Below are 13508 nucleotides of genomic sequence, written 5' to 3'. Positions count from 1 at the left end.
TCATCTCTGCATCATCAGGTTTGGGAAAACATTTGACCATTTGGCTGTATTCACATGCTGCTGGCTCGGTTTCACACAGTGGTTTGAAAATGTTTTTCTTTTTCTTTGGCACCTACATTTGTAAGAGGATGTTTCTTGAGACTGGGAGGAAATGTTTTTCTGTGCTGCTGTGCAAAAAGCACAGCGTAACAGAACAGCTCAGAGCTTTACCTGATCTTTCAATGTAAGCAAATGTATTTTATCGACACCAAATTTCTGTAGAATGGGAGGACTTGCTACAGAATTGAGTCTTGGTTTTGCCTTCTTTACATAGCGAATACATAAAACTGACAACAAAACACAAACTTTCAAAGATACTGAGTGTAAACATAAAATTACTGCCAGAGAGAAACATAGATAAAAAGAGGAAATGAAAGGGGAAAGGGACATTAAAAGAGCAATGTGATTCAACATTAGCACACATGCTTTTTAGATGACTCCCAAAGACCAACAAAAGACAAACAAGCCAGTTTTAGAACTGTATTAAAGCCATACTTTTATTCAGTAGTGAACCTCATAAGATACACCATTTTAGCAACACAGTTCTCTAATGGCCACCTTGTGTGCTCATGTCATAGTTTTGTCTCCAAGTAGATTTTTGGTTGGTCCCCTCCATTGTGTCTTTTTATTCAAATCAAGGCTTCAGTCAATTCATATTCAACTTCAATTAAAATTAAATCTGAGTATATTTACAAAAAACATATTCCTCTACTTCAATCATTAATTAAATGCATTCATATGAAAAAGGTATTTAAAAGCTGGACAACTTGACAATCAAATTGAAAATGAATTGAACCAAGGCTCGTCAGATACACTAAAAACATAAATATACAACAAACTGAGCAGTAGGCACAAAGAGGCTTCGACCATGAGTAAATACTTTATAATACCGATTTATCACTGACCTATCAACCTGGATTATAGTAAAAGCAAGTATAAATTAATACACATAAATTATAGTATCATCAACATACTGTATAACCTTACAGAGATCTTAGAAGAGAAAGGTTATTGTGTGTCATCACCTGTTGCATTGCCAGCAAGTGCTAACCCGTTGTCTTAACCCTCTGTGGGTAATGATTTATGTCTGACATTTTGTTTGAACACAGAAAAGTCCGAGATTTTGTCCACAACTATAACAGCTGTGGTTCTGTACAGCTCCAAGGCTGAAGCACAACACTAATCATGTAAGAACACTGCAAATGAATGTAGAAACTGCTTTCTGAGGCACTGAGGTACAAGTGCCTGATCAAATTTCATGTTAACAGTAAGTCACAGTGGGTTAGCGATAATATCGTCCTGTTTATTCCAGCCACAGTGAATAGGTAGTTTGTATTCAGATAAAAATAAAACTTCTATAGCGGCAAAGGAAATTATATCAAGTAAACACTACTATGTAGCCTCGACTAAAAGACAAAGATAAATGTAGCCGGGCATGCTAACTTTCACTGACGATACATTGCTTCATGAAGGAAGTCATACTGCTGATAGACACAAAAACAGCTGCTACAAATCTTGCAACATGTAGAGGCAGTGGCCTTAGACACACAGTAATTTAAAAAACAAACCATTGTCAACAAGTATCAAATAAAACAATGTGAAACCAATTTCAATAAGAATTTGAGGGCAGAGAGTGGTTCTACTCATAGTACCACCTCTCTGTACGTATCAACCACTAATTGGTGATCTTTATAACCAAGGTTGGTTTAAAAAAACTGGGTTTGACATTTTCATAAAGATTTCAAGGTCCTCAACAGAGCTGCTTCAAGATGTTTCAATACGAGGCTGATATGAAAAGTACTGTTCTTTGACGCATAACAGTCAGTTGGTTACAATAAAAATAATGTGCTATCAATAAGGAATACCACTCTGGTGTCATTGCTGTTTTGCTGTTAACCATCTCCTTAATGAAGCTTTATAAGCTCTTTAAAGCTTTATAAGCTTCTTTGGTTGTTTGGTTGAGGTAAAGACCCATAATGTTTCAAACCTGACATGCTTTCAATCAGAGTAGCACTTTAACCAATTAACGAGGACTTGTAAAAAATTGAATAAATTCCTGATATGGGACAATCCAGTCACTTACATTGCCTTATCTTCATTACATCACAGTCATCTATTATTAATATTACTGATCGCATTTTTTATTTTCAGTGAACAAGCCGAGACTCTATGAACTATAAGAAACAGTAAAATGCTGTCACTGTCCCTTTAAGTTGAAACCTGCTATTGGAGCTGCATACAGCTGACAGTCCAAAAGGAATGTGCTTTGGCTGTCATCAGAAAACGTTGGTCACTTCCACAGTTTCTGAATTATAGTCATTAGCTTTGGCTCTACCTTAGCAATCCTGTCCACGTGACTGCTGCACTCAGTCACCAAATAAAATAGTCCTGAAAATATGACTATTTGTTGGACAGATACAAGGTAGCGGGACTTTTACCTATTCAAGGCTACCAATGTGTGAATACAATGAAAAGAATGAAAATCTCTTTAAAAAAATGGCTTATGGAAATATAATATATCACATTTAAAAAAAAGTTACTGAACATAATTTTCCAATAGACAAATAACGCACATTTATATTTGGTCAATTCGATAAGTGTCAAATATATATGACAAAAAAACAACAACAAAATATGTACCTGCAGAGTAACAATATCTCTCATAGCAATACTGGACAGCAAATGAAAAAAACTAAAACATATTAATTCCTCAAAAAACTAAAAATCTTCAGTTCAGCAAAGAAAGCATACAGAAAATGAAATGTAACAATGAAACAAAGCAAATTTCAAAAACACAAAAGAGTTACAATTTTTGTAGGCCTTCTGTAAAACTAATCCCAAATGTGGTACCGTTTCCAATTGCAGCATTTAAAATGCGTTAAGGCTATTCATACTGTATGTTTCTTCCTTGATGTTGTTTGGCTGAGCTGGGTCACTTCAGGCAGTGGCTCTGCTAAACAGGACAATCGATTTTGTCTGTAAAGCAGAACAAAGTCCAGCCCTGTGAGGTTCAGCTTAGAGAAGTAAAGTGGATCTAAAGGCACTATGTACTTTTTCACCACTTCAGTAGTGAGCCATCCCTTTCTTGAAATTTAGGATGTGTATTTAATGTCCAACCCCTTCCCTATAATGGAATCACAGGAATGTATTTTGTTCTCTTATGACCTCCTCTTTACAAACACTGAACATATATAGAGATCTGACAGAGCAGCAGGGGAAAGATGAAAGAAAAAAAACTGTAAGGAGCACTGCAGGAAAACAGAGGTGCTTGACTTCAAACTCAAAGAGGAATCATCTTAAGTTTTTTATAGATCCATTCTCAGTCCTGATTGGGAGGAGATGGATGCCATCTTAAGTCCTTATTGGTCTGTTCAGGCGTAGAACTCCTTGGTAGGTGCTTTCTGATACTGTGTTGAAGAAAGTTTGGTGTCTCCTAGGTCATAGCTACCTTCATCCTTCTTCTTCATGCGGTAGGCAAGGAGGAGGAGGAGGAAAACGGCACAGAGGAATCCAACCACTCCACATGCTATCACCGCTGGAGAGGGCATAAGGAAGCATCCCATTAAATCTTTTTTGACAGTTTCCCAAAGTTGCTGCAAATGTTTCACATTATTTGGCTCTGAACTGAGTGTCATGAAATGTAAATTCTAGACAAAGTGGGTCAGATACATTGATTTTTAGCAAGAAGAATGGATTAAATCTCAAACACCCACAGAAAATAACCTAGTTGCGAAATTTTATGACACAAAAACCTTCATCAGTTTAGTCTTCAGATATTCAGTGAATTGCTTCACCAAACCAGACATGGGTGGACAATAAAGGTGCAGTAAAGCCTGGTAGAAAACTGTCCTTACCTGCCAGCACTTCTGTTCTCTCCCACAAGTTCTCTGAGGTCACCTCTTCGGGAGGTACATACATTTTACTGCCTCTGCCATCGATGGCCAGAATGTCATTTCTATCCTCTACAGAGAGATCATCTCCATCGATTTTGGGTGTCGAGACGTCCCAACTGTCCAGACTGTTGTCTTCATCTGTTTCTTTGGTTATGCTGATGTCTATGCTGAATTTGGATGCTGTGGTTTCACTGGGAGGCATGATGGTGGTGCTCTGGGTAAACCAGTCATCTGTTGGGTCAACATCTGCCACCTGGAGATATTAATACATACATTAGTTAAACTGTTTTTTTAAGTTTTACATGTATGTTGTGGAAATAAGATATTTCTAAGTGTTCCCACTTCATAACAACTCTCACCTCACCATAAGTCAAAATGTATATAATGGCTGTATTCTTGTGGGGGCTTTGAGGTTGGAAAATCACCAGTGTAATTGGATACAAGTCTGGAGATCATACCCAGACATTCTGTGAATATCTGATTACACCATCTTTAAGTCTAAATTTATCTTGGGAAAGTTGAGAAAATGTTCTAACCTTGAGATGAAAAATTTGTATCAAAGTAAAAGCAGTATTCTACCTCTCCATTCCTGCTGTCCTGAGTGTTCTCTGTGTCCTTCACTGTGGTTGTTGGATCCTGGCTGTCTGCTGCTGTGGTTGGTGGGTTGTGAGGAGAGTCTGCTGTTGGCTGTGGTTGACTTGGAACCATTTCTTTGGAGACAGTGGTCCTGGACAAGTTGAGGAACCTCATGAGTCTATCCTCATGCTCTGACAAGTCATTGAAAGCTGAGAGGGAGGAAACAATCAACACAGAGCACAATGGTTGATTCCAGGCCAGAAGTTTGGCACCAAGTTGGTGCAGTCCAAAGAAAACCCATGTATATCCATTTTGTTGACTTTGATTTTTTTTTTTTTAGATAAACTGAAGTATTAAATATGTATTAATGAGTTGAGAATCTTATCTTACTTTATAAGGTTAATAAAGTATTAAATACAAAAACTTCATAGGTTTATCTGACAGTGACTTACCAGAAACCCCTTTTCTCAGCTGAAAAGTTGATATCTGGAGATACATTTTTGTATCACAGTGATACATGTTTAAAATGTATTCCTAAAGTTGATAATCAACCTAATAAAATGTGCAGGAGGAATGCAATCCGTGAGTTTTATAGCATAATCAATTTTACCAAACCTCATTTCCTCTTAAATTGTGATTCCACTGAATGTTACTGCACATTACTCACTGTGGGCATAAAAGTGAATCACTGACAATAAAAGCAGAGAGCAATCTGACATCTGCGTGCTTGCAATAAAACCTCACCTGCCTAACTCGACATCACCTCAGGACAAACATCTGGTGCACTGTGAGTGAGTGCTTCTGGGTCTGAACATACAGACATGTGTGTCTACAGTTTGTGTATTGCTCATTTGTCTGACATGTTTAACTCCGTGCACAGATAACAGAGAAGGAAACATGCCCTGAGACGAAGAAAGAATTGTAAAACTAACTGCCAGTAAGGACTGTTATAAAAGTTATAAAAAAAGGAAAATCAGTTGTAAACAAACTGTTTCACACAGCGCCTCAATTCTTTCAGTCAGGTTTTGCAAGAATTATTGTAATTTTCAGTTAATACTACTTAACAAAAATCACAACGTATTTGTGTGTCAATTTTTAAAAGATCTAAAAGAAAGAATTGTGAAGTTGCAAACATAATCAAGACGGTGGTCTCCTTACCATAGTCTCCAGATCCAGAGCCTGAGCCGCCATCTTCACCATCTTCATCATCTATAGGGACGTCACCTGATGTTTGGCCCTCGATGTACAGGTCATCTGTCGGGGAGAATGGTGACTGGGAGGAGACGAAGAGCTGAAAAAGAAAGGACAAATGTATAACTATTACTATTAGAGCAGGAGATAAACACTAACAAAGAGAAAGGGAGACACATACATCTCCTTTATTCCCACTTGAAGAATTCCTTCCACTAATCAAAAACATGTGAACTTCTCTACAGTTTAGGCGAAACACAATACCTCTGATAACCAATGACCTACACTGGGCAAATATGCCAGAATGTTCACTGGCGTATGCGAGTTAAACCACAGCGGGTACTGTATCCATACTGTAGCGTGTTCAGTAGATGGATGCTGGTTTCGTGTTCATTTGTGATGTTAAACAGAGCCAGAAAACAGAAGTGTGTTTATGAGGAGGAGGGACAGATAGAGCAGCTTCAAAGACAAGTGGACACACACGGAAAAAGTCAAAACCTGTTTCATATGTAAGATTTAGCTCAGGAAACCTCCCACTTACTCAAACACCACACAAGGGAGTGTGATGAAAACCAAAACCCTGCTTGTCTCATCATCTGAATCTTAGTCAGAGAAAAGAAACCAGGCCAAAGAGATGAGGTACTAGCTTAGCTTGTTTAAATATGACTGTCTCTGTCTGAAGCAGAATAAAATAAGCTATAATAGTGTGAAAAAAAACTGCTCAGGCAGACTTTAAAAAACACATGAATCGAAGAAAGCAACCTGATAATGAGTCTAAAATACAAAAAAGAGAAAAGGCTCAGCAGATGTTGGTAGTAAGACAGCGACACACACACACACGGATGAATATGGTCCATTGAGACCTTAAGTATGTCTGGTATGTATACTATGCTTCCACTAACACAGGTGCTGAGAGAGAAAGAGAGAGAGAGAGAGAAAGGAGGGAGAAAGGAAGGGAAGGAGAGAGACAGGGACAGTAGTGTATGTTTCTGGTAAAACAGGTGCTGGTGACACAGGAGAAGATGTGTGGGGAGGTGTACTGCTCAAATTTTCTGTGCAATGATTATTCAAACTAGAGGGAAGAAAGGGATGAATCTGTTTTTGACAAATCAGTCTTCTCGTGCCAATACTAGCCTCTTTGAGTAGTATAAATTTGGTTATTTAGGCAAAAGTGTCATCAAAAAGCAACAAACAAAACCCGAGTTATGCTGACAGTAAATACTAAAACTGCATGCTAATGCAGCTGAACACTCTTTACATTTTAATGAGAATTGCTTGATTCTAAGTAGACATACAAACAAAATTTGGTTGCTGGGGTTTCCAATAGTTAAAACACAAAGAAATCCTCAAACTTACTCAAGGAAATGGTGTGTTTTTAATTTGGTTGCCTATCTTCACTACGGGATATTGAAGTCAGCAAACAAGACTAATCTCAATGGGAATACATTTTTTTCAGCGATGGCAGTTGTATAACTGTGTGTTGACTGCAGGATTATTTGTGTTTAGTCCTATACCTGGACCATTGTTCATTCATTCCATACAGCTAGATTACTGTAGTCTTCATTCGGCAAAAGCTAGCGAGCATCAGCATACTAAGGTTGTGTCCATGTTTAAATTCAGGTCAACCTCTAACTAAATTCAGCACTTACTAGAAACTCTGGTTCTGTCTTTTCTTTTTCTGATCAGAGCAGCATCTGATGCCAGTCTGGTTATTTGTTCCACCAGAATGGCTAACCGTCATGGCAGAAATTACATGCTACTTATCTGCCATGTTTCTTGCTATAACTCATGTTGCTTTGTTCACAGTGCTTTACCCAAGGAAGAGCTGCATGATGTAATCTGTCATATCAGTGAAGCAATCTAGGTGGCTACATTACTTTATGGTTCATTTACAAAGCCTTCATTACTTATCGATGAGGTCATGTGAAGTTTGGAAACAGAAGTACAGAAGACAAAAAATTACCACAATCTCTATCATTTGCCTGAAAAGGACACCGTGGGCACCTTCAAGATCACAATCTAAAATCCTCACATCACCCACCCTCAGAAACATGAAAAGTCAACAAACTTATTTAATTAACTACAACAGATAAAGGCTCTGGGCAGACTTTTCAGTTCAACTTCCTTTGTGACTTCTGAGATACCTGATTTTTATTTGATCCAACTGAGATGTAACATGAGAAAACCCATCATGAGACAAACCAGATGTTGTGTTCACATTGAGGTGATAAAGGCCAAAGAGAAAAGCATTAACATCCATTTTCAAAAGACACCAGAGTCTTAGAATGCCAGGGCTGACTAAAATAGCAGACATGGCTCTCGCATTCTTGCTGTCTTCAACCAGGGATTACAAAAGCAGATGCTGTGCTTGTCAAAACTAAGCAAATCGACAGGCTCGCACAAAACTGGAACTGCTGCTCCAGGCATACACATTATGCATTCCCCATATGTTTTGCTAAAACACTGTCTGAACCTTTTGTGTGGATGGGCAAACAGAGTTTAAGCTGAGAACTGTCTTTACCGTCATCACAGCTCCAGGTTGCTCCAACATTGGACGTGATTGTCTGCGGTTTCTGATAACTCATAGAGCAACTCATGCTCATGACTACACTGATAGAGGTGTTCCAGCGAAGAAGGTATACCATGTACATACTGGAAAATCAACTGTTTTTCCTTTAAAGGCCACAACAACTTGTCCTACGGTGATCTTAGGTGCTGCTGAACTGACGGACTGCCAGATGCAATACCACCTCCATGAACACGTACTAAAACAAACAGCTTGCACACACAGTGAGGTGGGGTTTGGATATATGGTTGAAATCATTGACTTCATTACTAAGGATATGTTTTAATATCACGAAACATGACAATGTGGCAGATGTATGCCAAATTATGATGAATCATTTTCAAATAATTAGATGACAGTCAATGGATTATTATGTTGAATTCAATTTCATTATTATATAACCCCACTGTGATGAGTAAGGACTGCAGCAAACAGTTATATTCACTATCAATCAATCTACTGATTCTTTTTTATTAGACATTTAGGTAATGAAATTAAATGATGAAAATACTAATCACAAGCTCAAGGTGAGCTTGAAATTTCTTGTTATATCCCTACGAAGTCAAACACATTGAGTTTACAGTAAAAATTTAACAGAATAAAGTTTTCAAATTTCAGAATCCGAGAAACACAGACAATTGTCATTTTCTGTTGATTTACTGACTGAGTTATTGACTATGTTTCAATTCAGCTGTCCCCAAACACATGTTAAAGCAATGGAACGTCCAAAATGAAACACACGGGCAAAATAAAAATCAGCTTTAACTTTCTGTCAGTCCCCCTTGCTGGGAAGACGTTACGCATTACTGAAAGGCTTGACTGAGTCACTCCGAGTTTACACACATCTGGAAAACATACATATGTACATGGCTCACACACACATACACACAGACCGTATATAACCATCTGGTTTCCTGGTGCATTGTCCAAGTGAAGACAGTTTTCTGGAAACAGTCTGGTTGCAATAGTAAAAAACTAGAGACATGCAATAAAGAAGCTGTATGAGAAAATTATTACATCTGATAATCAACAACAAATCCATATTTTTTGTGTCGCTGCATTAAAAGTTATTACGGTCAAATATTTCCCCAATGAGCTGGAAGTCAATGATAATGAGGGAGCAGTCGGTCCAAGAGTGAGGTTGTGCAACAGCCAAAAGTACACAGAAGAGCTGTCATCACCATCTAGAGAGCAGCCACACAACGCTGTGCTTGAGGGGGCGTATGTTTGACCAAGGCTACATTTCATAAAATGTCTGACCCCTCAATGTCAAATGTATCTGTTCAGTTGTTTAACAGGAGTTAGAGTCTCCAAAGGCTTCACAATAGCAAGATTATTTGACGATACAAGACACGGGAGACTATTCAGGGTAAATAATATATTTTACATTTTTGTTACCCACTCTGTAGGTCTGAACAGAGAAAGACATTGGTTTCCAAATTTCTGAGAGTAAAACTAACAACAATATCACAATATCTGCTTTTGTCTCATCCACAGAGGATACTGAGATATCACAGTAATTTGAATCTGCTGACATCAGATTAAAGACCTTAGTCTAAGTGATTTGGCAAAAGATACAATTTTCATCAGTAAAGAGGCGTGTAAAATTAAAAGCTCTGTGGTGGAACAAAGAGAGTCCCCTTATCAGCAATATGTGGTGAAAACCTAACTGGTATTTCCCACTGTAAAAAACCTTGTTAGCTCTGGTTTTACAGCTCATTCAGGTCTGGTGACAGTGGTGCAGAAATCCCTCAAGACACGCTGAGATTGAGAGTAAGACATACAAACAAGTCACATAAGCATATCACAGAAACAGTCCAGAAGCCAATCAGATGCTGTCAGACAGGATGTGTACCGTTGTGCCTACATGTTGAAAACTATGTTGTGACTAATATGCTGTGACTAATACCAAGCTACTGTTAAACTGGAAGCACATGAAACTTGAGGTAGACCACACTGTATTATAATCCTTCACAGTTGGAGGTGTCACCCCCTATCATGGATTATCATTAACCCTTTTTTGTGATTTGATCCTGTGGGTCATGTGTTAAAATCAGGAGCACTATCACAGTAATCATTTAAATGACAATGAGCCCGGGGGTCACACTCTTCCTCCTATCTACTGTTGAAAACTGTGTACATCCCACGCAGTTACATGCCTGTCTGGACTAGCCCAGCGGGACTTACTGTGAGTCATCCATCCAGAAAATGACACCACTACCGGCTCACAAAGTGTCACAGGCAGAGAGCTAGCTTCAACATTTATCTCTGAGATGGATGCAACATCACAGACCGACTAACCAGTAATTCAACAGCCACACTCAGAGAAAGAGACAGTTTGAATATACGCCGTAACCCATCACGCCCAGCAATTTAGGACTTGAATCTGTGTATTAGTGGTATGAAGTAAAGGGGAATCAGAGGATATGTGGACACAGAGTAATGATGACAAAAGTACAATTTTAGCAGCTAAAAAGTTATTTTTTGTTCATAGAAAATGATGTTCTCAGATTAAAACTCATGTGGCCTTTAGAGGGGAATAAATCACACTAAAATTTCCTCTTCATCTCCACGGCTCTTTCAATATTTGGCCAATGTTTATTGCCTTGTCAGTTCCAGCTACATGTATCCAACAGTAAGGGCTCAGATTTCAGCTCTCTCCCTTTCACAATATACAGCCCATAAATCATAAATATCATGCATTTCTGGAGAGGTGTCGACGTTCCCTGGCCTAGCATTTGGGACTTTTACAGTCAATAAATCATCCAACTGGGATATTTTTGCGCTTGTGACAATGTACAGAGCTCAGCTTTGGCCTGTCATTTCCAGGTGTTTTCCAGCTTTACAACAAACACACACACACACAGGCAGGGAAGGGGAAATACAGAGAGAAATTAGTCTACTTTGTGACTTGTCAGGTCAGGCAGAAAGATTTTGACATTCTTGGAATGTGTTTTTTTTTTTTTTTTTTTTTTTTTTTTTTTAAATCTAGTTAGATGTTCATTACTTTCTCTTACAAATTTCCATTTAGCAAATAATGACATTCTAAAACTTGACCCAAGCCCCGTGTGGGAGACAAATCCAGGCCATGTCCGGAGGTTTGGGTTTAAATGTCAAAGTAGTGATGCAGAGGCTGAACAGACTTTGGCCCTGTGTGAACTTGACACCAACTGGACGCCTGAACTTGGCGTGACTATGGGTGAATTATCAGTAAATCAGCACTAGTCCGCACAATAACGTATCTCTTATGTAAATACTGTTGGTTCCTGGAAGATAACATTTAATTGTGCTTTAAAAAAAACAAAAAAAACACAACTGCTTCGCCTATTTCCATTTCTTTGCTTAAGACGACCAGGTGGACCAATTAGGGAAGGTATGCTAGAGAAATGAACGAATTAATGCTGAATAACGTCACGGCAAAGGCATTTAAAACCTTTCTCCATTGATTTATGCGGGGCACAAATAGAGAGAACGGGCAACTGAACAAAACCAAACGTTATGGAAGGCTGCATTTTCTAAACCTATCTTGACGGCGAATTAGTGCTTTTTTCTAGGAATACCAGAAGGGCAGACAGTCAATTCTACCGAATCGAACTAAAATTAAGGCTTTACATAGCGACATTAATTCAATATTTAACATTAAAAAGCAATTAAGGTTACTTACTTTTTCACTGATAAACCCAGTCGCCAGCCCGACGAGGAACAACAACCGCAGATTCCTCATCTTAACTTCCAGAGGAGAAAAACGGCAGTTGTAAATAAAAAAAAAAATATGTAAAGAGAGAAAACAAACTAAATTCTACGCACTAAAATGCTTGTTGGGCCGTTCCGTGTACTCCTCGACACGTTTTTCGTTGTTGTTTTCGGACTACTTTTGTTAAATCTCGGCACCTCGACGGTCGGATCCCGGTGGCGTTGTGATGTGGAGTTCCTCTGGAAAAGTTGTTTGGACTGGCAGTGCAGCGTGGCTCGGCGGTGACGTCAGCACGGCGTGACGTTCATTCAAGACGGTAGGCTCACATGGCCGGGGGCGTTCCCGTCGTTTCCATGGACACACGGGCAGACGTGTGTGAAGGGAAATAAATATGGACTTTTAAGGAGTGTGAGGGGGGAAATCAAGCCTATTTATTCATGGATGGAAACGTTTTTCAGAGTCATGTATTCACACTGCTTACATCCACTTCTAAAAGTCCACTATCTTAATCTAACTTCTTGAAACAGTTTATTTTTTGGTAAAATGTTCTTCTTATGTAAAGCCCAACAAGTATGTGAAAATGCAAATGCAGAAGAGATCATTGGTGTTTTAAATAAACACATATACGTGGAAAACCATGCTATTTTTAAATTTCATTTTGGAATTTTCAAGTTTACATTATTATTTTAATAAAGCCTCCCATGGGCTAACATACAGCCCACTAAAAACTGTTTTTTACCTGGTAATAATTGCTGGTAAGTAGCTGAAACACCTTGGGATGTTAGGGCATGCCAATCAAATGTAGATTGTTAGTATGTATATGTGTATAAATGTCAGTGCTGATTCTCATTTTTGTGCCTCGACATACTACATTCTGAACACCTCTGTGGTGGGGAAAGAAAAACAAACCAGGCTCTACTGAAATGCGAGAAGTTAGGCCTTTTCTCTGAAAAAGATCATTTAGGTTCTTCAAACACTGAAGAAAAGAGTAAGTGAGTACATTTTGAGCACTGGCTGCTAATGACCTATAAGGAGCAGTGGGATAACGGAAGGACCAGGGTGTGCTGGCACTTGAAGAGCAGCATCCGCTATCTTAACTTGAAAGTGTAGTTATGACTCCCTCTTGTGCACAAGAATGGTTGTGACATTTCTTTGTACCAAAATAATTTACAACAAAGAAAGTTTTGGGTTTTTTTCTGTTAAAAAATATTTGAAGGTTAAATATTCCTTATCCATCAGAGAAAATGTGAATTTTCTCTGCTGTTTTATTCGATATCTACCATCAGTTTCAATCAAATGACTTAGGCAATTTTTATTAATTGCTTGTGATTTTGAAAGCTAAATTTGACTCAGCAAGACTTATTCAAAAAGTCCACATCACACAAGAGACAAATGCTATCAAACACAGGTGATCTGGAATCCCCTGGAAAATCCATTGCTGTTTATACTCTATTTATTTTATCACACAAAGTTTATTTAGTTTTTATCTTGTTAACTTGTTTAGTGGATGGATTTAGGATTTGTTTGACAACGTAACTTTCAATCCCCT

The 13508-nt window shown here is 38.4% G+C and overlaps 1 protein-coding gene across 2 annotated transcripts; it reads right to left on the bottom strand.

Moving 5' to 3' along the window:
* Nucleotides 1-509: 509 nt before the first annotated feature.
* Nucleotides 510-12232, bottom strand: LOC119005598 (syndecan-2-like). Of its 2 annotated transcripts, XM_037073362.1 has the most exons (6): nucleotides 12073-12232; nucleotides 11930-11994; nucleotides 5667-5799; nucleotides 4512-4717; nucleotides 3894-4185; nucleotides 510-3574 (listed from the first exon to the last, which is right to left on the bottom strand). In XM_037073362.1, the coding sequence occupies exons 2-6, from the start codon at nucleotides 11987-11989 to the stop codon at nucleotides 3411-3413; spliced, it is 855 nt and encodes a 284-aa protein (XP_036929257.1). In that variant the 5' UTR covers nucleotides 11990-11994; nucleotides 12073-12232; the 3' UTR covers nucleotides 510-3410. The 2 variants fall into 2 exon arrangements, with proteins under 2 accessions (XP_036929257.1, XP_036929256.1); XM_037073361.1 differs by having other exon boundaries at nucleotides 11930-12232.
* Nucleotides 12233-13508: the final 1276 nt, after the last annotated feature.

This window comes from Acanthopagrus latus, chromosome 17 (assembly GCF_904848185.1).
Source record: "Acanthopagrus latus isolate v.2019 chromosome 17, fAcaLat1.1, whole genome shotgun sequence".
NCBI lineage: Eukaryota > Metazoa > Chordata > Actinopteri > Spariformes > Sparidae > Acanthopagrus > Acanthopagrus latus.
The sequence above is the reverse complement of the archived record's forward strand: the minus strand, read 5'-3'. Positions and strand labels throughout refer to the sequence as shown.